The following is a 23,292-nucleotide window of genomic DNA, read 5'->3' on the forward strand; positions in this document are numbered from 1 at the left end:
CTATTATGGGCAACAAAAGGATCCCAAAAATATATCCATTTTCGTCCCTAAAAGTATGCATTACTTTAGACAGTTTTGCTGACAAAAAACTGGATGAATCAACTTCACTTCTAAGCTTGTTTAAGAGTTAAATTAAGATACATTAATGCTATTTAGGGGTGTATAACATTAATATATACTTAATAATCCTTTGTAGCTAATTCATCTCTTCCACTTGGAGGATTAATCCAAGTAATTAGTTGCTTGAACTTGATGCAAAACGGAAATGCTCGAAGTAATCCAAGGACCATGAAAGCTTCCCTTGAACACTCGAACTTGTACTTAGAAGAACTTCTTGATCTTGATCTTGATCTTGTTTTGCATCTTCAATTCTACTCTCCTTTATGCAACCTTTAGAGATCATTGCTCTTAAAGATATATCATTTGGTTGAATTCCACCATTTAAGCCCTTAATTCCCTTCTTAATCCACAAGATTAACCATATCCATAGATTAAAGAGACCTACGGACATCTTTGGACTAATAAGGCCTTTCCATTTCGCATCAAATATGAAGTTAGCACGTAGCCTCGCATTATTAGCACGAATCATATTCTCCCAATATGCTTTCACGCATTTCCTATCTACCTTTGCTTACTCTTAATAGGAAGTTTATCATTCTGCATCACAGCATCACCTGCCGCCATCCCTTCAGTTTGCGTCCATCGATCCCTAATCTTCACCATCTTCCTCACCATCCATGACAAGCTGATATTATGAAACTATATGACGAGACTAATCTAACTAAGGCGAAGAAGGCCCCCTTCCAATTATGAATTTGCCTCAAAGAAAAGAGATATCTCGAGATTGATAAACAATTTGCAATTATTAAGGTTCTCTTATTTTATTGTTTAATAACTAGAAATTCCGATTATTTACTATTCCTATTGATTGGTGAAAATTGTGAAGGTCAAAGTGGAATATGTGAGTAGTGTCAAAAGTCGATATGCTACGGCTAAAAAAATGAAGGAAGTATTATCATAATGCACAGTTGCTTGACATTGTAGCCAAAAATTCATTTGATCCAGAACTTCTTAGTCCTTGCTTCTGTCCCCATTAACATTATGGCCATACCAATTTTATTCGTCACAAAAGAAAGGATGTATGTTTCAACACACTCATTGCATAGATAGTATAAGATTGGCTCAATACAACACTACCTCAATCCTCTACTTAAATACATAATAATGTATATAAAGATAGATATTTATGATTCAAGATCTTAAACAACAATCCTTTATGATTCAAGATCTGTTCTACATAGAAAATTAGAAGTTCGTAGCTTTTACAATGGGGGCTTGTTAATATCTTGATATTGATGGAAGAACTATCCCCTGTGAATTGACATGTAAGGTGACTGAAGAATAATCCAACAATAGTTTCAGCCAGATATATATTGCTACCAGAATACCTCAACTTGGTTGAATCCTTAGAGCCTTGATCTATAACCTATGGAACCTCCCGAGTGAACTTCAACGGAAGCCTAGAAGGTAAGATCTAGTTCCTTATATTATATTGCATTTACAATTGCGAACCCTATCACTAGCTTCATAAGAGAGTGTTGGTTGGGAGAAGACCATTTTCATGGAAAAGTGGTTTCGTTTTCCTCTGTTTGGTTTGTCAAAGGGTTGAATAATTTTCCAATAGTTGATAAGTAGTTCTACCTCCTACTTAAAGGAAGCAATTTCACATTTTCCTCTCAATTCCTTGCATCCTTGCATGCCTTGCTCTTTCTCTTCTCCCACCTATCCTCTCTATTCCATTTAAATTTTTCCATTTTCCTATAAACTTTGTTGTGAGTTGTGAGAAGCCAAATAAAGGAAAAACGAAGCCTGATAAGGTGCTCTAAAAGGAAATTTCTGTGAACGGAATGAAGTGACACAGGAGATGAGCGTTCAAAGAATGACCCCCCTATGCAATACAGCTACTTCGGGTTAGGTCAATCCAGCAAGTACTTGACTTGACATGCTACTCTTTCCAAATTCATTTCCCCTTCAACTAACGAACTCAATTAAATCCCAACCGCTGTCAAACATGCAAGACCTGGTTTATGCTATCAAGCTCCAATGCCTCCTCTCGCTTCAGTCAACTTTTTCCTAATCCCCCTCAATTTTCCTGAGTTGTTCACTTTACACATTCAATTCGCAATTGTAGATCCTAGGTGGAAATTCTAATTGGTCAATAAAAATAGATTTCAATGCTATATTTTTTTTCCTTAGTTCAGCCAATTTCTTGTGAAAGGTAAAAAGGGGTAAAGAAACTTTGTGTTGATTGTCCTCTAAATGTAAGTTTTCTTCTTCTGCATGTAGAAAAGGAATAAATAAATCAATTAAATTCCGGGAGGCTTCATAAAGTGCTTCACACGCGCAAACGAAAAGAAGAGCTTGGATTGCTATTCACTATCAAAATTGTTGTTTCTGTCTAGAAATTAAGGGTTATGATTCCTTTGCTTAGGGAGTACCGGGTCAGATTCGAATGTCCTGAGTCCAAAGTCCGTACGCCGGAATCCTGCAAAAGTAACGGTTAGACTACCCCGGGGGTTGTTCCGGGATCGCCTCTCCGACGCTCAAGTCAGTGATCAAGCTTTAGAGAGATAAGGTCTAGAGAGAGATGCTCTGGTTTGTTAGGTAAGAATTCAATACCTTCTCATTGATGAGGGGGTTGAGTATTTATAGTGCTGGGGATTTCCCAACTGTAGGCCAGCTAGGGGCATTGACAGCTGGAATGCACCATCACAGGTGGGGCCCACTGGAAGCTCTAAGGCCTTTATTGGGCTGGATTATCCTTGGTAAGCTTAAACCAGGAAATAAGCCCAAACAATTAGCCCCACGCCAGGAATGGGAAATATCGAGGCCTTGCTGAAATATTTCCAGTTCGTGGCGGAACCTAGACAGTTTGGAACCCAGGTGGCCCTGCTTCTCAGGCAGGAAAGGAGGGCACGTGCCGACCCGATCTCCTCAAGGAGGAGGGGTGGCTAGAGTGCCGACCCGGTCTCCTCAAGGAGAGGGGTGGCCTCAGTGCCGACCCGGTCTCCTCAAGGAGAGGGGTGGCCTCAGTGCCGACCCGGTCTCCTCGAGGAGAAGGGTGGCTTGAGTGCCGACCCGATCTCCTATAGGAGAGGGATGGCCTCAGTGCCGACCCGGTCTCCCTTAGGAGAGGGGTGACTTGAGTGCCGACCCGGTCTCCTCAAGGAGAGGGGTGGCCTTAGTGCCGACCCGGTCTCCTCAAGGAGAGGGGTGGCTTGAGTGCCGACCCGGTCTCCTCAAGGAGAGGGGTGGCTTGAGTGCCGACCCGATCTACTCGAGGAGAAGGGTGGCTTGAGTGCCGACCCGGTCTCCTCAAGGAGAGGGGTGGCCTTAGTGCCGACCCGGTCTCCTCAAGGAGAGGGGTGGCCTCAGTGCCGACCCGGTCTCCCTTAGGAGAGGGGTGGCTTGAGTGCCGACCCGGTCTCCTCAAGGAGAGGGGTGGCTTGAGTGCCGACCCGGTCTACTCGAGGAGAAGGGTGGCTTGAGTGCCGACCCGGTCTCCCTTAGGAGGGGTGAGTTTAGTGAACGGCTCGGCCTAGGGACCAATGAGCCCCATGGTTATCCGAGCCGGTTGGACGCGGCTCGGACGAGGGGCCAATGAGCCCCATGCTTGTCCGAGCCGGTGCCTGCTCTCGCTAAGTCAATCTGGGACTTAGGAGACTTACTCAACCAAGGAGGAGTGCCTCCAAGGGCCGAGCTAGGTGGACGCGGCTCGGATGAGGGGCCAATGAGCCCCATGCTTGTCCGAGGCGGTGCCTGCTCTCGCTAAGTCAATCTGGGACTTAGGAGACTTACTCAACCAAGGAGGAGTGCCTCCAAGGGCTGAGCTAGGTGGACGCGGCTCGGATGAGGGGCCAATGAGCCCCATGCTTGTCCGAGGCGGTGCCTGCTCTCGCTAAGTCAATCTGGGACTTAGGAGACTTACTCAACCAAGGAGGAGTGCCTCCAAGGGCTGAGCTAGGTGGACGCGGCTCGGATGAGGGGCCAATGAGCCCAATGCTTGTCCGAGGCGGTGCCTGCTCTCGCTAAGTCAATCTGGGACTTAGGAGACTTACTCAACCAAGGAGGAGTGCCTCCAAGGGCTGAGCTAGGTGGACGCGGCTCGGATGAGGGGCCAATGAGCCCCATGCTTGTCCGAGGCGGTGCCTGCTCTCGCTAAGTCAATCTGGGACTTAGGAGACTTACTCAACCAAGGAGGAGTGCCTCCAAGGGCTGAGCTAGGTGGACGCGGCTCGGATGAGGGGCCAATGAGCCCCATGCTTGTCCGAGGCGGTGCCTGCTCTCGCTAAGTCAATCTGGGACTTAGGAGACTTACTCAACCAAGGAGGAGTGCCTCCAAGGGCTGAGCTAGGTGGACGCGGCTCGAATGAGGGCCAATGAGCCCCATGCTTGTCCGAGGCGGTGCCTGCTCTCGCTAAGTCAATCTGGGACTTAGGAGACTTACTCAACCAAGGAGGAGTGCCTCCAAGGGCCGAGCCGTGCCAAGGTTTTGGACCACTGGCTGAGGTGACCGAGTGGGTAACCTTGAGCTGATGAACTGGCAATATTGAGCTGGTGAACTTAATAGTTTCTTGGGAACCCAAATGCCACGTGGCAACGGTGGATTATTGGGGTGCTTGAAAACATGGTGGCGATTCAACTTCCGGTTATTCATGACTTTTGTGACAATTGATATTCCGAGGGGTTGTGCCTTTTGAACAGTTTTGGGCAGTTGGGAGGCCCATTAAGGTGTTGAAGACACAAGGCCCGGTCCAAGAGGTGACGTGGAGCACGGGGACCGAGGATTTGCCTATAAGTAGGAGAGAGGGGAGAGATTTTTGTCACTTTTACAATTCTCTCTCTCTCTCTAAATTTGAGTTTCTGCTCTTCTCTCTCTACTTTAGAGCATTTTCTCTCTCTAAGTCGAGCCCCATCTTCTTCGTCCGACCAGGTACGCACTTGTTTTGTTTTTCGCTAAGTTTTTCTTCTCTTGCTTTTAATAAAATCGGCCGACCCCCTTCTGTTGATAAATAATGGGGAGCTCGTCCGAGTCAGTGACACCCCCTCCCTCACCTCCTTATAATTTAGCCGAGGAAGTGAGGGGTATGGGAATGGTTTTGGTGTCAACTTTAATAAGTTGCCCGGATCCCTCGGCGTGCCTGAGGCGCTTTCCCTCCCAGTACTCCTTCGCAAGCCGAGGAGGAGGAGGCCGAGGGTACCATCCCCCTACCCTGGGAGGTGTCCCTGGCCTATCCTTCTTCGAGGAGTTACTTAGACAAATATTTTCTGATGGTGTAGTTAGGATAGCTATGCCGGGAGAGGAAGGCGAAGCTTCGACGTCCGGGAGGCTCGTATATCCGGAGCTTGATCCGAAGGGCGGACCGGGAGCAAAGTTTCCACTTCCGTCTTTAATAAAGGCTTTGCTACAAGATGCCCGAGGCCAAGCGGCCAAATTTCAAATAAAGGACCCCTACATCCTTGTCCGACCCGATGCCAACCATACCATCCTATCACCACCGCCGGGATGCACGGCATTTTATTACAAGGCAATGGAACTAGGTCTTAGATTCCCGCTGACCCAGTTTGAGAAAGACCTCTTGAACGCCTACAACTTGTGCTTGGGTCAGCTTTCCCCAAACTCTTGGGGCGGCATTTTAGCGGTTCAAGTGATCTGTGACATCATCGGTGTCAGGCCGACCCTTACTTTATGGCGGCATATGTACAAATTGTTTGAAATGCCAGCCGGGGATCATGGTCCGGGCTGGTGGTGCTTTCAGGCTCGGCGGGGCTATCGCACAGTCCTTGATCTCCCCACTTCTCAGAAGGGGTTCCGCCGAGGGTTCGCTTTCGTGTACTACGGTGGGGAATGGGGCATCCCCATCGTGCCCCCGGCAGCCGAGCCAAACCACTGCCTGAATTTCAAGGTGCCCGAGCTATCCGACGAGGAAGCCGTGGCTGCTATCTACTTTCAGCTGGAGGCTAAGATAGTCGACGGCGGCGAGGTGTTTGTAGCGGGGAACTGGCTCCCGAGCTGCAAACTGTTCAAGAACGAGCATTTCCTGGCGGCCTTCGGCTTGAGTCCGGCCTTTCCCAAGGGTAATTCGGCAAAAAAGGGGGTCCGGTTGACTTATGTTTATGCTTGCTTTGTTATTTTGTTCTAACTCTTTTTTCCTTTTTGCAGAAGCTTCCCTCGCCTTTCTCAAAGAGACCGACCCAGAGATGGCAGAACGACTGACCTCTGCTGCACTGAAGGCGGCTCGGATCAGGGCCGAGATGAAGGCCAACAAGATTAACAAGCCTTCGAAGCCAAAAGTGAGAACCCTTTTACTTCCGACCCGGTTTACTTTAGGTTTTGCAATTTCTCACCAACTTTAATGTGTTTTGCAGGATCCTTCCAACCCCAAACCGAGGAAGCGCAAGGAGCGCACCGAGGAGAGGGTTGAAATGACGAAAAGGCTTTGGCGAAGGCCCGAGCCGAGCAGGAGGCTGCCGCCAAGAAGGCTAGAAAAGATCCTGCATCGAGGTGAATAGTCCTCGACCCGATTCAGAAGGTGGGGGGACACATGTCTCGGTCCACCCTTCAGACTTCGAGCCTGTTCGGAGTCCGGGGTACGAACCGGGGCCTCTCACCATTCTCCGACCGAGCGCTCTTTATCCGAGGCACCGGTCCCGTTTACGCAAATGTCCAAGACGGACAAGAAGAAGAGGATCTCCGATGCTTGGAGATCCTATGTACTCAAAGGACCGGGACCATATCAATGGGTCAACCCAAGGAATGAGTCGAGTGAGCTCTTCCGCTCTTGGATGGACGTAAGTGAATGTTTCTTCGTCCTTTTACTTGCTTTTTATTGGCCAGCTTCCAATTGTTGTTTATTGTTCTGCAGTTTTCCATCCGGATGACCAAGGTAGCCGAAGACCGGCTCGCCCTGGTGCAAGAGGTCTCGGACCTGAAGCAGGCGGCTCGGTCGCACTTGATGAAGTGTACCAGGCCAAGGAGGCCAAACGGATTGCCGAGCTGCGCTTGGAGGAGGCCAACAAAAGATCGAGGACGGCGAGGCGACCTGGAACCAAGAGAAGGAGGATTGGCAGATCGAAAGGACCAACCTCTCTCTTGCCAAGGAAAACGCCGAGTCCGCCAAAGCTACGGCCGAGACCAAGCAAGCTCAGGCCGAGAAAGATCTGGAGGAGGTCCGGCTCAAACTTTCAACAACCGAGGCTCAACTGAAGGAAGCCCAAGCGGCCGTTTCTCGCTCTCAGGAGGAGTGGTTCCAAGTTTGGCAGAAGTCGGATGACTGTACCGATTTCTGTGCCGACGTGGGCCAGTCTTCCCATAAGATGGGCGAGGACGAGGCGCTTGTAGGCTTAAGGTGGCCTTTGCTGATTCCTGTCCCGGGCCGACTGGAATTCGTCTGGTCTCGCTACCAGGAGCTGGCCGATGCCGAGGCAGCTGAGATCAAGGCCGGATGCCGAAGAGCTGAGCTCGGACAGCGACTCTGACTCGATGATGGAGAGGAAGATGCGGAGCACCGAGCCACCTCCACCAGAGCAACCTGCGGCCGAGCACCTGCCACTGGTCCTTCTACTTAGCTTCCTTAGGATTTTTATTTTCTTAGCTTTGGCCTTGTCGGCCCTTTTAGCTTTTTGCTTTCCGACCACTTTTGTAAACTTTTGGTTGTATTTTACAACTTTTAATCAATTGGAATACAACTACTATTTTGCAACTCGTCATTTGTCGCATATTTTTCGTTATTTGCAATATTACAACATTCAATAGACAATAAACTGGTTAAGTTTTGCTTGCCTTTTTGTTCAAAATAATTTAGACTGGTTAAGTCTTCTTTCATTTCTGGGGTATAAAACCGACTTGGTACATGGACTGGTTAAGTCCGAGTTACAATTTGATTTGCTTGCTAAACCGACCAGGTAGTGCTGGCCTTACATCATGCCCCTAGTGCAAGTAACGAAAAAGAAGTTACACAAAGAATCTTTTGAGATTGTCTAGGTTCCAAGGCCGAGCCAGGGGACCCCTTCGGGAGATTCGAGTCGGAAGTCCCTGGCTTGATGATTTCTGTAACCTTGTAAGGGCCGTCCCAATTTGCCCCCAACTTCCCTTTGAGATGGGAAAGTCCAGTGGCTTCGACCTTTCGGACGACCCAGTCGCCTAGACTGATTGGCCGAGGCTTTACTCGGCGGTTAAATGCCTTGTGATTCTTTGCTTGTACCGGATGGCTTGAGCAAAGCATTGCCTCGGGTTTCTGGCAATAGGTCTAAGTTGATGGGCTTTTCTTCTTCATTCTTGGTCGAACTCATAGAATGTCATCCGAGGGGAAGGAATTCCCACCTCGACCGGAAGGACAGCCTCGCTTCCATAGACCAAGCCGAAAGGGGAGTGCCCCGTGGCTTTTTACCGTTGTTCGAGCCGACCAGAGTACTCCAGGTAGGTCGTCACCCAGCCCCTTTAGCGGCATCAAGGGACTTCTTGATACCCTTCAGGACAATTTTATTAGCCGACTCGGCTTGCCCATTGGTCTGAGGGCGGGAGACCGCCGAAAACCTTGTTTGAATGCCGAACCGGGACAATATTCTGAGTCGGCCACTGTTGAACTGCGGCCATTGTCTGAACCAAGGCTCTTGGAATTCCGAACCGGGTAATGATGTTCCTCCATATGAACAACTGAACCTGCTTGTCAGTAATTGACGCCAGTGGCTCGGCTTCGGTCCACTTGGTGAAATAATCAATTGCCACAATTAGGAACTTCCTTTGCCCAGAAGCCGGGGGAAAAGGTCCGAGCAGGTCCATGCCCCACTTGTCGAAAGGCAGGACTGCTTGAATGGTGGTGAGGGGAGTGGCCGGCGCCCTTGGTAGGTCCGAGTGAATCTGGCAGGAGGGACACCGTCGGACTAAGTCCGAGGCATCAGCCTTTAAGGTAGGCCAATAGTACCCTGCTCTTAGCGCCTTTCCGGCTATAGTCCGACCCCCTTGATGGCTTCCCAGGCTCCTTGGTGTATTTCTCGGAGGACATAGTTTCCTTCCTCGGGAGTTATACATTTGAGGAGGGGATGAGTGAAAGACTTTTTATAGAGCTGCCTTTCATGCCAAAGGAACCAACCAGACTTATGCTTAATCCGGTCGGCTTCTTTAGGATCACTGGGTAAGGTCCCGTCTCGCAAGTACTCCACAATTTCCCCATCCAGTTTGAGGATCGATTGAGTACGAGCTGCTCTTTAGCATTTATGCTAGGCTCCTTCAACACCTCCCAAGTAATGGTTCTGGGGGCCGACCCCTCAGCAGAACTAGCCATCCGAGCCAGTGCATCAGCTGCTGATTTTCCGAGCGAGGAATGTGGGTGATCCGGAATCCGGACAACCTTGCAATGACAGCTCGGGCTTTGGCCAAGTACATCCTCATGTTGTCCTCTTGGCCTCATAGTCTCCGAAATCTGACCCACTATGAGTTGTGAGTCGGACTTGGCTATGATTGAGGTTGCTCCAGCTAGGATGCATACTGTATTCCGAGGATGAGAGCCTCATACTCGGCTTCATTGTTAGATCCGAGAAATTCGAACTTAACAGCATATTCAATTTTTTCTCCGACCGGAGGTTTGATGACCAATCCGGCTCCCAACCATCTTTGTGGATGACCCATCAACAAGCAATTCCCACTCCTCTTGCGAACCGACCGGGGGTCGAGTTGCGCATTCAGTGATGAAGTCAGCGAGTGCTTGGGCCTTGATGGCTCTTCGGGGCTCGAACTCGAGCCCAAAATCTGCTAACTGGTCTGCCCAATCACTCATCCGACTCGAATGATTTCTATTTTCAATAAGCTTCCGGAGCGGTTGTCCGGTTAGGACTTTGATGGGTGTGCTTGAAAATAGGGCTTGAGCTTCCGGCTTGCCATTACTAAGGCAAAGACCATTTTCTCAACATCGCTGTACTTCGCCTCGGCCCCCCTATAGGCGTGGCTGATGAAGTACACAGGATGTTGCTTTCCTTCTCGCTCGGCTATCAGGACGGCGCTAAGAGCGTAGTCCGAGACAGCCAAGTAGATAAACAGGGGTTCCCCCGGCAAGGGGGAAATCAGTTTGGGCAAAGATGCCAAGTGATTCTTGAGGTCAGCGAAGGCTTGCTCGGCTTCGTCATCCCATGCGAACTCTTTTCGCTTCAGGGCCTTGAAGAACACAAGCTTTTATCGGCCGACCGGGAGAGGAACCGACCAGTGCCGCTAAGCAGCCGGTTAGGCGCTGTACTTCCCGAACATTCCGAGGCGATTTCATTTCTAAGACCGCTTTGATTTTGTCCGGGTTGGCCTCTATACCTCTCTCATCTACTAGAAATCCGAGGCACTTTCCCCCTTTAACTCCGAAGACGCATTTTTTGGGGTTGAGCATCATTCGGTATTTCCTTAGGGTGCTCAGCGTTTCTTTCAGATCTGCAGGGTGATCCGACTGGGCCTTGCTTTTGACTATCATATCGTCAACATATACCTCAATGTTCCGACCCAATTGGTCGCTGAAGATTTTGTTGACGGTCGCTGATATGTCGCCCCGGCATTTTTGAGGCCGAATGGCATCATTTTGTAGCAGTAGACACCCTGAGGAGTGATGAACGCGTATGAACCCTATCCTTCTCGGCCATGGGAATTTGATGATAGCCGGCATTTGCATCCATGAAGCTGAGAAGGGCGTGCCCTGCCGTTGAATCGACCAGCCTATCGATCTTTGGCAAAGGGTGATTGTCTTTTGGGCAGGCTTTGTTTAAGTCGGTGAAGTCGACACACATTCGCCATGCCCCACTCGGCTTTTTGACCAGGACCACATTGGCCAGCCATTCCGAGTATTGACACTCTTCTATGAAACCCGCTCGAGCAGCTTCTTGACTTCTGCTGCTGCCGCGGCATTTCTTTCGGGACCTTGGTGCCTGAGCTTCTGCTTGATAGGTCTGAACCCCTCTTTGATGTTAAGCTCATGGCACATGATTTTCGGGTCGAGCCCCGGCATTTCTGTGGCCTCATAGGCAAAGACATCTTGGTACTCCGTGAGCACTTGGATGATATCTTGCCTTGTTTGCGGGTCCATGGCCTTGCCTACCCTGACAGTCCGACCGGGGTCCTGGCCGATCGCGACTTCTTCGTCCTCTTCGGCTGGTTGAGGACGTTCATTCTGTGGGGTTTTCAGTTATGATACACCCCGAGGCTCGTTGAGGGCTGACCCCCTTCATACTTTCTTTTTTTCGAGTCCTTTTGGACGTCGTTGTCCGAGTCCTTTTGGACGTCGGTATTTTTAGGCTATTCACATAGCACTCTCTTGCGGCCTGTTGGTCGCCTTGAATTTTTCCTACCTTCCCGTCATCAGTCTCAAACTGCAAGAGGAGCTGGTAGGTGGAGATGGCGGCCTTGGCCTTGTTTAGCATGGGCCTCCCCATTATTATGTTGTAAGGCAAAGGGATGTCTACCACCAAGAAGTCGATCGGTAGGCTTCTCCCCTTACCCTTTTCACCCATCCGAGTGGGTAATTTATTGATCCGACCGGTGGACAGAGTTGCCCCCGAAGCCTATGAGCGGCTGAGCCATGGGGGTAACATCCCGTTCGGTGTACTTCAGCTTTTTGAGGCAGTCAAGGGTGATTATTCAGCGGATGAGCCGCTATCCACCAATACCCTCTTCACCTTTGTATTCGCTACCTTGAGCTCGATGACAAGGGGGTCGTCGTGCGGAACGCGCAACGTCCGACTAGGTTCCCCAAATGTCATGACGGGGCAGCTTGCTCGAGGGAGCTGAACATCAAGCACCTGATGTTTAAGGTTCTGGAGGTGAGCCTTGCGGCTCGGCCGGTTAGGCCTCCCGACGCAAATCCTCCAGCGATGACACCAATGAAGCCTTCGGTGTCCCCACTGTTCGACTGACCCACCTTTTGCTTTCCCTTTTCCTCGCTCGAGCGCTTGAGGTAGTGGTCGAGCTTGCCCTGGTCGGCTAGACCGTTCAAGGATTTCTTGAGCTCCCGACAGTCATTGGTGGTGTGACCACATTCCTTGTGGTAGTCACACCACAAATTCTTGTCCCTCCGAGACGATGACGTCCGGATGGGCGTTGGCCTGGGAAGCCAATTTTTGTCCCGGATGCCAAAGTAGATTTCCTTCCGGTTTTTATTGAATCGGGGGTCGTTGCCATTATCAGTGAGCCGATCCCTCGGCCCCCTGTTCTTTGATGCTTAGGCTGACCCGCGTGATTCCCTTCATCCTTCCTTTTCTTGCCAACCTCGTCCGAGTAACGGCAGATATCCGTTGCTTGGATGAATCTTTGAGCCCGAGCCATGGCTTCCGAGTAAGTTTTGACTTCATTCTCGGTAATGACCATCTGAGCCGACCCGGTTGGAGGCCGGACATGAGGGCAGCGAAGGCTACAGCGTCCTGTAGGTCGGTTATTTTAGAGACTCTTCGTTGAACCTCTTGATGTAGTCCGACAAGGATTCATTCTTGTCTTGCTTCACCCCCATGAGGTGAAGGCTGGTTTTTCTTTGCCTCTTTCCCGCTACGAACTGATGGATGAAGAGGTGCTCCAATATGGCGAAGTCAGTGATGACCCCGCCGGCAGTTCTTGGAACCAATTCAGAGCCAACCCTCTAAGGGTGGTAGGGAAGAAGCGGCACCAAGTGGCCTCGCAGCTTGTCTGCACGCTCATTTGAGCCTTGTAACTAGCCATATGATCATCTGGGTCGGTTAGGCCCGCAAATGGCTCGATCAGGGGGGTTTTAATTTTACCCGGAGGTTGGTCCTAGGATTTCCTGACTGAAGGGGATCAGGAACTTGAGCCCTCCTCCAGCTAGCTAGGGGGCTGAGAATGAGCCGAGTCCCCTTGGCCCTCTCGGTCATTTGCTTCTTCCTGAGGAACTCCCGAGCGTCATAGCCTTGGCTGAGGCGCTTCTTGTTGTTAAGGAATTCTCGGGCATCTTGGGGTTTCCGACCCGCACCCCCCTTGGGGATTTAGATACATGGGTCTCGCATGCTGACGGGCCGACCCTGTCGCGCTGACTTTTCTCTTTCCCGGTGGCTGGGTCTCTCGCATCGGACCGTGGCCGGCTAGGCTGCGGGTCCGATTAGAACGAGAGTTGTCCCTCTGAGAGCGGACGACCGTGCGCTCCCTGGGCTCATGCTGATTGAGCGGGACACTTGTTGTGGCTGCCTCTGCTGAAGCATGGCCATCATGTCCATCATCGCTTTTGGAATGTCTCCTGGAGCTGAGCCGTGATAAGGGCCAGGTCAGACGCGAAGAGCGGCTGAGGCTCCACATGCTGGATGTGCTGGGATACTGACCGAGGGTCCAAAGTTTGGACGGTGGGTGACCTCCGAGCCGGTGAGGGAGTCCTCGGCCTTCGGTTATGCGCAGGCGAATGGCCTCGCTCCGGTCGAGGGATTGGGGATCCCGATTATGCGCGGGCGAGTGGCCCTCTCTGGCCGAGAGACCTGCTCGGAGGCTGGCTTGCCGCGAGTTTTTTGGTTGGTGCCATGGTCAATTGGCGTTCTGAGCTGAGTAGCTGAAAAATCTGAGTGAGTGGTGGCGAAGTAACTTTTTGTACTATCCCCACAGACGGCGCCAAACTGTTTCTGTCTAGAAATTAAGGGTTTGATTCCTTTGCTTAGGGAGTACCGGGTCAGATTCGAATGTCCTGAGTCCAAAGTCCGTACGCCGGAATCCTGCAAAAGTAACGGTTAGACTCCCCGGGGGTTGTTCCGGGATCGCCTCTCCGACGCTCAAGTCAGTGATCAAGCTTTAGAGAGATAAGTCTAGAGAGATGCTCTGGTTTGTTAGGTAAGAATTCAATACCTTCTCATTGATGAGGGGGTTGAGTATTTATAGTGCTGGGGATTTCCCAACTGTAGGCCAGCTAGGGGGCATTGACAGCTGGAATGCACCATCACAGGTGGGGCCCACTGGAAGCTCTAAGGCCTTTATTGGGCTGGATTATCCTTGGTAAGCTTAAACCAGGAAATAAGCCCAAACAATTGTAATAGGCGGTGAGACTCTAAAGTGCAAGAGCATACTATGAAGTTTAAGTAATGGTTTATATGAGGGTACAGATATCCAGCATACCGTGCAAATAAACATCATCTACCACAGCCACTCGCAGTAGGCATCATCTACCACATTAATATATGCACTCGCTTTGCTGCTATATTGTTAGTGCATCTTCTGCTCCTGCTCCTAGTATGTAATCTTTGGGGGTTCTTTTCTAGCACATAACACAGGCATTTGTTTCTTTTTTGGGGAGGGTCTGACTAAATACACACGAACTCGTGTGAATTTTTTTGAAAAAAAAACGATGACAAACTTCAAACTGACGTATTTATCGCTTCGTATCAAACAATCCGCCACATGATTTCTCAAAATTATATTTATGTTGGTATTCAATTTCCCCCAAAAATTATTAATTAGCTAATGTTTTCCCATACTGTTCATTCGATGATATACAATGAAGTTTGAGATTTTTATTTTACTTTCACTAATAAATTTCGGGAATCAAGAGATTTATAGTATAATCAACTCCTGATAGCAAACCCAGTTCTAAAAACTATTATAAAAACACAGAAGAAATCGTTCTGGAAATTGAAGAACTCACCATTAATGCCGCATTTTGAAGCTAACAGCGTGGGCGCTAAGAAAAGCCAAGTGATGAGCGCAATCAGAAGTAGAAACGGCCTAAGATCACACATTCCTTCACGCTCGATCCTCCCAACGGTGAGAAGTAAGCATTTGCCAAAATATTTATTGAAAGGATGAGATTTTTTTTTTTTACTTGGGTTTGTCTAGAGCAATCCGTCCATAGTGCGCACAGGTGTACACTGAGAAATGTGTACACAATTCAAAAAGCAACATCCCAAACCATATAGATTCATTAAATCAAAAAATACAAAATACACATGTTGATTTTCAATGAATATCGAAAAATATTAAACCTATTTTTTAACTATAATCATACAAATTTTTAGTCGTTCTCTCGCAATAGTTTATACTAGTCTTTTGTGCATGCGATGCGTGCGATGATATTTTTAGGCCTAATATTAAGTAGTAAACAAACTGAATATGCAAGTTAGTATGTAAGTTCACCTCTATTTTGTGAATAATATTCTTCCATGTTCTTTTTATGTTGTCATTCATTTTTGTGATTTTGAATAGTTTTTTGTTTCTCAAGTCTTATATGCGCATGTTCTTTTATAATCAGTATGATGTTCTTTACCAAATATCGTCATGTTCTTTTTTTTTTGTTTTGTTCATTTTTGTAATTTATAATAGTTTTTTATATGGATTTCAGTAATTTCTCTATGATCCCAAAATTGTAAACGAAAAGTATAATACAATTTTAGTTTTTTTTCCTTGTCTAACTTCTAAATTCTGATTTCACAGATATTTAAGAATTTTCATCATTTTAATTTTTTCTCCTTTTCTAAATGTTCACACTTTGAGTATCAATTATATTTGAAAGGAAAATTAAGTTTTTCATACACAATCTGATTTTGCATGAAATGGTCATTTTTAATTTTTCTCCTTTTCTAAATTTGAACACTTTGATTTTCAATTATAGGTGAAATGAAATTTCAAATTTTTCATACACAATCTGATTGCGCATGAAATGGTTTTTGCAAAGCATTTTATAGAAATAAAATACCGTTATTTTTTCATTATTTATACTTATTTATTAAAGTGTTTTTAAATACTATTTGATTGTAGTTCAAAGAATCTTATTTCTACAACATGGAGGTGAACTTAAATACTAACTTGCATTTTCTTTTTGTTTACTACTTAGTAATAATTAGGCCTAAAAATGTCATCGCACGCATCGCGTGGATAAAAAGCTATGTATGTGTAGTCGTCAATGATAATAACATGAAACTATTTGTTGATCAGTGAAAGTAGAAGCTAATCAAGCAGGTATTTTATTTCTATAAAGTTATAATAAGAGGAAACTTTAATTTTCCTCATATAAGCTAATCAAGTAGAAGCTAATCAAGCAAGTATTTTGTAATTTAGAAAGGAAAGGGGGGCAAAATAGTCGGTTCAAAAAAGGACACCGTTGCTCCCCCCTTCCCTTATGTAATAGAGATTATAAAAAAAAATTCAGATTTGTTATTATGATTAGATTTTAGTTTTAATCATGAAAACATGAATTTTTAGGGCTTTAAATTGCTAGAAAACCATAATAGCACATTAGATACTATGAGATTAACTTAGGATATGATTTTAAACATGTTATATATGTTTAAAGGAGGTTTATTAATTTTTAAAGTTACTGTAATTTCAGAAAGGGTTTATTTATAGAGTTTTTAAGAGTTTTTAATTACTAGTATGGTAGTAATATACTAGGAATTAAAAATAATTCAAGTTTGATATTAAAATCAACTTTTGTACGTTTTTAAAGAGGGTTTTAAGTACTTTGAGGCTGCTGTAATTTTTATTTAAAGTTATTAATTTCGGTTATATTGATTTCTGGCGGAGAATATCTCGTAGGGGACTTTTGAAAGATTAAAAGTGGCCTACAGGCTAGTTTACACGAGGTACGTACATAATTACGTGCTATGTGATTAGTTTCATGTTTTAAGGAGGAATAAATTTTAGTATCATGTATAGGAACTTATTTTGTTCATATATATGTGATTTCTAGTATTTGATTTACATGTTTTATGCTTGTGTGCAAGCATGTGATTTGAGATTTTCATGAATAATAGATTGTATGTTTGTATGGAATAATTGATGCAAGCATGAAAAAGAAAGTTTATTTATTAATTCGCATGAAGAATTAATATATGTTATAGAATTGAATCATGTTATTCATGTATTCCTTGATGAGTATTATTTTATTATCTTACTAGCTTTTAACCCGTGCAAAAATGCACGGGAGGCTTTATGTAGATATGACTTGAACCCGTGCAAGACACGTAAATTGTTTTGTTTATTATTAGTTGATTTTATTTATCCGATTCATTTATTAACCCGTTTATCAAGTTTGAACATATGCATAAGCCAAACAAATCAATCTCAAGAATTTTTTTAACCCACTTCTTATTTACTACTCCCTCCGTTTCATTTTAATTTACACACTTTGACATTTTACACTATTCACAAATTTCACTTTGACCATCATTTGTGATTTATACGTGGATAAAAATATAGTCATGTGGGATCTTGTTAGATTCATCATAACATGTATTTTATTTATATCTACTTTTTATAATTTTTACAAATACAAAACTAAAGATATATGTCCTCAAAGTTTTGCATTGGCATACGTGAAAAGTGTAAGTGTGTAGATTAAAATGAAACGGAGGGAGTAATATTTTACCAAAAAAAACTAAATTAAACAACCCGATAATTTCGTGTTGGATTCGGATTGAGTTAATGGGTCGTATGACTTTTTGCCACCCAACAAAAATGTCACATATACACAATTAAAATATATATTATTCAACCAAATAAGATTTTAAATTTACAATGTAGAAAATTAAGAATGTAAAGAAATTATATGCTGCATGTACTTCACTAAAACTACCCAACAATATCATCTTCATCACACACAACTTTCCCCACATTTTTCCTCTTACTATCAATAACATCATTAGTATTCTTATTCTTCTTCCTTTTTTTTAATATCCTCTACAAAGGTAATGTAATCCCCCACATTTTTAAAGGATTTTTCATAAATATATTAAGTTATTTATGTAATTATATTAAATCCAAATGAGTTTGGAAAATGATTTGACTTTTAAAAAGGGTTGACTATTTTAAAAGTCAACTAAGAATATTTTTCTAAGCTTAATAAAGTTTGTAATATTTTAATTAAGCATGTTTTAAATAAGAGTTTAATTATTAAAAGTATATTTGAAAAGAAACTTAATGGAATCGAAAGCCCAAAAGAAATAAAAAGGGAAAGGACAATTTGATGACTAAAGTCCTAACAAGCCCATCTTGTTAGTCATCAAAGTTTTAATTATTGAATTCCTTTTCCTAAGCCCAATAGGATTAGCCTATTTAAATATCCTAAAACCCGAATTTTTGCCCTACACTTATTTTCTCTCTCCTCACTTGCACGTGACTTCGAGCTTTCTCTCCCCTCACTCGACATTTTCTCTCTCTTCTTCCTCTTGAGCGTGACTTTCATCTCTCTCTCAAAAATTGTTTCTTCTTCGCTAAGTAACGTTTCTTGTTGAACAAGAAACGTCACAAACATATTTTTGAAGCCGAAAAAGCTGCTGCCGCCGGTCCTTGCTGCTGTTTCAGTCCGGCGCCCCTTCCTCCTCTTATTTTGGTTGTTTTCTTTACTTCTCCTTTAAGATTCCATTAAAGTTCTAATTTTTATTGTTATTTTATTATTATTTGCATGATTTCGATTTGAGTTATTATTTTATTATGAAATATGTATTTTTCGGATCATGTATAAAAGAAAAATTTCAGATTTATTATTTTTAGTTTTAATCATGAAAGATGTGATTTTTAGGGTTTTAAATCACTAGAAATCGTATATTAAAGTATGAATATGAATTTTGATTGGAATACGATTTTTATATTCATTTAAAATATTTTCAGAAGGTTTAGAAAATTTTATAGTTGCTGGAAATTCAGAAAGTTAATATTTTAAGGTTTTTAATGGTTTTTAATCACTAGAATAGTTTATCTATACTAGGGATTAAAAATAATGAGAGTTTAAATTATAAAAACGATTTTTAAAGAAGTTTAGAAGGGTTTGGGACGTTTTAAAGTTGCTGTATTTTTTTAGTACAAGTATTTACTCGATTTCTTGGTTGTTTTAGGCGGAGAATTCACTGTAGGGGACTTTTATGCTTAAAAGTGGCCTACCGTTACGTTTATACGAGGTACGTACATAGTCTACGTGCTAAATGTTAGAAACATGCTTAGGGATGTTTTTATATGTAGTATCATGTATAGGACCTTGTAGTTCATATATATGATTTACTGAGATGGCTTTACATGTTAATTGCTTGTATGCTACATGTAAACTAAGATATGTTTAAGTATGACTTGTTTGTATGGAAGTTTGATGCAAGCAACTAAGTTTAGTTTGGTATTAATTCGTGAGTGAATTAATGTAAGTAAATTGGAATCATGGATTCTTTGAGTTTATCATTTATCTTATAAGAACCGAGGATCTTATTTGGTAATTTGAGTTATACCTATATAAAGGTACAGTTTACTGTTGGCTAGGTTCAACAGGCAAGTTAGTAAAGAATAAAAGAAGTTAAAAGAGTCTTGGATGCTAAGTTGTGAACACTTATTAATTCTAAGATTAAAAAGGAGTTTTGTGATGTTATGTGATTAGTAGTTGTGAGTATTATGTGCTTGGTTGGTGTCAACACAAGTATAAAATGAATGCAACGTAAAGTGAAACGAGAATAGGTTATAGACTTTAGACTGGTGCACGTCTAGAGTTGGACACTAAGGGTTGGAGTACATAGTCCGCCGTGATATGTATTCTCGAGGTTGGATTGATCACCATTCCTCTTTAGTTCAAAGGTTCCTCGATATCGTAGGTCATTCTGGTTTCGGAGTCATGACCGTATTCCTATTTCAGAAGTCAACTCGTCCCAATAACTATTCCATTTAAAGAAGAAATAAAAGTTAGAGTCTAGTTCAGTAAGAGTTATCTGCAATTGTTATGTTATTATTATTTTATTTTACAAGTTGTGTTGTAGTATCATGTTTAGGATTATTGTTGTCTGATATGTAGTACTCAGCTTTGCTGATTACGTGCTTGTCTGTGTTTGTGATCATGGCTTTGCCTATTGATCCTGTGGTGATCCTTCGGGGGAGCAGAGTCAAGAAAGCATTGACATTACAGGTTCGAAGATGCATACCATTGGGGAATCTGGAATGGAGAGGCTTTTGTGATAGTAGTATTTAAGTTGTTCTAGGAGTTTATATTTTCAGACTTTAGCTTTGAGTTGGTGTTTCAGTTCAAACATTGTTTGACTCTTATTTCATAAGTTTAATAAAGTTGATTTTGTTTTAGTAAGTTTTCCGCTGCAAAATTCTGAGTAAGCCGAAACGTTATCACACGGGCGATAATGCCTGGGTAATTCTCTAAGTTTTATATATAAGTATTTTCTAGAAAGAGAGAATTATCGGGGTGTTACAAAGTGGTATCTGGAGCTTTAGGTTAGTTTAAGACTTATAGGCGCCTAACTAACTAGCTTATTAAGTGACTTTAGCTTCTTAAGTTACCTAGCTTATTGATTATTTGAAGGAAACCTTAGTATTGCTCCTACGTTTCATTTCGAAAGATGAACACAAATATTTTGAGGATCAAAATTTTTTTTTAGAACCGAAATTTTTTCGGAAATTGGGTTCGAAATTTAAATTTCGAAAATCGAGGAGTTCGGAACTTTCTTTTGTCGTTTTCGTTTTTCGGAAATTTTTAGGAGCCGAAAAAAAAAAAAAAAAAAAAAAATTGAGTCGAGTAAAATTTTTTTCGAATGTCTTAGAGTTCGAAATTTTTTTTTTAGGCACAAAAGTAATGTTATTATAAAAAGTGCCTGCATTATTTTCATACCTTTAAGGGTTTACAACATGACATTGTGAGAATGGGTAGTATAGGAAGGGCATATAGGATAAAATATTATATGCCTGCATTGAAAATTTAGTTCAGCATCATTATAAATTTTCTTCCCTGCAAATAAGTGCATTATTATTTTTCTTCCCTACTAACGATGCATGAATGTTTTCTTTCCTGCTAATTGTTATATCCTTTTGCCTATTAAAGTGTTATATTTTACATGCCTTTGTTTTCTTATCTTTGATTCTTGGTGGGAATACGTTAAGGAAGAGTGCTAAACCTTTTGGGTTATTGTGATGTAGCTCTACTATTATGGCTGCAAATTTAGGAAACTACTTTAACCCTATCGTCCTGACTGACGATGAAGACGACGACCATCATCCACCCATTGACCATAGGATATGAGTATAAACTGCATTGGATAATGCGTCGCATCTTGAGGAGACACTATGCTAGGGATGATGAAGTCATCATAGAAATGGATCATGCTAGAGGAACTACCAGGGAAGACATATATGATGCATGTATGAGGGTGGAATCTGAACCTGAGGAAGATTGGACACCATACCTACTAGGCAGTCTAAGATCAAGAGGAAATTCGTTGACTACTATGAGACTGACGAAGAGGACGAAGTTAGTGATGAAGACTTTGTACCTCAACAATATAAGGAAGATAAGGACAAGGATGGCAGTGTAGTGCCATAGGTTATAAACTTATAGATATTTTTTTTTTTATATATATATAGAGGTATATAAGGTTTTAGTTAAAAGAATAAGGTTGGGTATATGCCAACAAACAAAGGTGTTTTATAGGATTAGCATTTTAGGAAATATATATATACTAGTGTGTTATTTTATTTCACATTTTTCTTTTCCCTTCTATGGAAGAATAAATTTTAGTTTGTTTATTCAAGGAGTAAAAATTTATTTTGGACACGTACTGGGGAATATTTTTTTTATTTATTTATTTTCATCATGTGATTTCAATTTTCTTGCCTAAATTCATGTGACTATGAATTTACTTACGTGAACAACTGTATGAATATTAGTGAACATTCCATGTTGAAACTTAGTGAAATTGTATGTGATGCGATCTTTAGTGATCAAATCAAGTATTGTCTTGCTTAGATGTCTATACTAGTTTTCTGGAGCCTGAGTAGAGTTATATTACTTTCAGGTCCCGAAGTAGAATGGCTAACAACACTGAACTAGCTGACGCTATTCGCCTCTTGGCGGAGAAACTGAACCAGGACAAGGTTGAACGTCCAGAGACTGCTGGAGGAAATGTTTGAAAGACTGTCCAAAGTGAAACCACCTTACTTTAAGGGACAAGCTGACCCTACTTTCCTAGAAAACTGGATTAGGGAATTTGAAAAGTTGTTTGAGGTAGTGAATTGCCCTGCTGACATGAGAGTAGGACAAGCTGTTTTATACCTAAAGATGAGGCTGACTTGTGGTGGAGAGAAAATGGGGCTAGATTGAGTGCTGCTGAGGGATTCAATTGGGAAGCCTTTGTGATTGTGCTGAGAGGAAAGTTTTACCCTGCCTTCATGAGGAAGCAGAAAGCCCAAGAGTTCATCAACCTTAGAATGGGTAGTATGACCATTTCTGAATACTATAGTAAGTTCATAGCCTTGTCTAGGTTTGCACCTGAGGTTGTAGCTACTGAGGAGCTTAAGGCTCAGAGGTTCGAACAGGGTTGACTGATGAGATCCAGCTGGGATTAGGGGGTGAGACCTTTACATCCTTAGATGTAGTGTATGGGAGAGCTTCTCATATTTATGGGTTGCAATCGAGAAGAGATAAGAAGGCTGGAATAGTTGGTGAGAAGAGAAAGGAGGTTAGTACTGGAGGAAACCAAAATAACTTTAAGAAAAACCGGAATGGGAATGGGAACTTTCAAGGAAGGAACAACCAGGATAATCGTAGTCAGGGTAGACCTGAGAGGGTTCACATTTGTAAGTTCTGTGACAAAAACCATCCTGGGAAAGACTGTAAAGGAGAGCTAGTGACCTGTCATTACTGCCAGAAGAAGGGTCACAGAGAGTATGAGTGCTACCTAAGCACGGAAAAGGTTTGAGAATTCAGGGAAACGGTAATCAGGCTAGACCAGGGTCTAATCAAATAGGGAACCAGGGTCCTAAGCCTGGAGGTCAAAATAACCAAGGGAACCATAGTAGGCCTGTTGCTAATGATAATTCTACCCAGAACAAACCTGCAGGAAAAGTGTTCGTGATGAGTCATAACGAGGCAGAGAGATCTGCGGATGTGGTAACTGGTAATTTCTCTATCAACTCAGTTTTCGTTAAAACGTTATGATTCGGGGGCTACTTATTCTTTTATTTCGCCTTCTGTTTTAAAGAGTCTGGGATTGGTGGAGTATGAGTCAATTGACTTGTCTGTTAGTATTCCTACTGGGGAAGTCGTTAAGTGTACTAAGTTATTTAAGAACTTACCTTTGAAGATAGGAGGGAGTGTTTTTCCATCCGATTTGATCGAGTTTAACTTAGGAGATTTGATGTGATTCTTGGGATGAACTGGTTGAGTCATTACAAGGCCAGGATCGATTGTGAAGTCCAGAAAGTAGTGTTGAGAAACCCTTCGGGAAAATTTACCTCATATAGACGATTTGGGAAACCTAAAAACTTTGGAGTGATCTCTGCTCTACAAGTGCAGAAGTTGATGAGAAAGGGTT

The 23,292-nt window shown here is 43.4% G+C and overlaps 2 protein-coding genes and 1 long non-coding RNA gene across 5 annotated transcripts in view; 2 read left to right on the forward strand and 1 right to left on the reverse strand.

Annotated features, from left to right (window-relative positions):
* The window catches only part of LOC104908873 (auxin-binding protein T85), a 36,171-nt gene extending 21,284 nt beyond the window's left edge, over positions 1 to 14,887 (reverse strand). The window contains exon 1 of one of the 2 annotated variants that reach the window (XR_008970467.1): positions 14,655 to 14,887. Coding sequence is in view for 1 of the 2 variants with exons in the window: in XM_048633703.2 (XP_048489660.1) it covers positions 14,655 to 14,748 (94 nt within the window). In the remaining variant the exon portion in view is untranslated. The remainder of the gene's footprint in view (positions 1 to 14,654) is intronic. The other variant, XM_048633703.2, reaches the window with a different exon arrangement.
* Positions 1,067 to 6,658, forward strand: LOC125491638 (uncharacterized). 2 transcript variants are annotated; one of them, XR_008970466.1, is made up of 3 exons: positions 1,067 to 1,527; positions 6,224 to 6,354; positions 6,430 to 6,658. XR_008970466.1 is itself a non-coding variant. In XM_048633700.2 (2 exons), exon 1 carries the CDS (start codon positions 5,076 to 5,078, stop codon positions 6,201 to 6,203), a length of 1,128 nt encoding a protein of 375 aa, XP_048489657.2. In that variant the 5' UTR covers positions 4,943 to 5,075; the 3' UTR covers positions 6,204 to 6,354; positions 6,430 to 6,563. The 2 variants fall into 2 exon arrangements, 1 of the variants encoding a protein (XP_048489657.2); XM_048633700.2 differs by lacking the exon at positions 1,067 to 1,527 and having other exon boundaries at positions 4,943 to 6,354; positions 6,430 to 6,563.
* A 28-nt stretch (positions 14,888 to 14,915) lies between the features above and the next one.
* On the forward strand, positions 14,916 to 20,986 carry LOC130592213 (uncharacterized). Its single transcript, XR_008970468.1, has 3 exons — positions 14,916 to 16,587; positions 18,838 to 18,900; positions 20,900 to 20,986. It is a non-coding gene; the product is annotated as an uncharacterized LOC130592213 (long non-coding RNA).
* Positions 20,987 to 23,292: the final 2,306 nt, after the last annotated feature.

This window comes from Beta vulgaris, chromosome 7 (genome assembly GCF_026745355.1).
Source record: "Beta vulgaris subsp. vulgaris cultivar EL10 chromosome 7, EL10.2, whole genome shotgun sequence".
Taxonomy (NCBI): Eukaryota; Viridiplantae; Streptophyta; class Magnoliopsida; order Caryophyllales; family Amaranthaceae; genus Beta; species Beta vulgaris.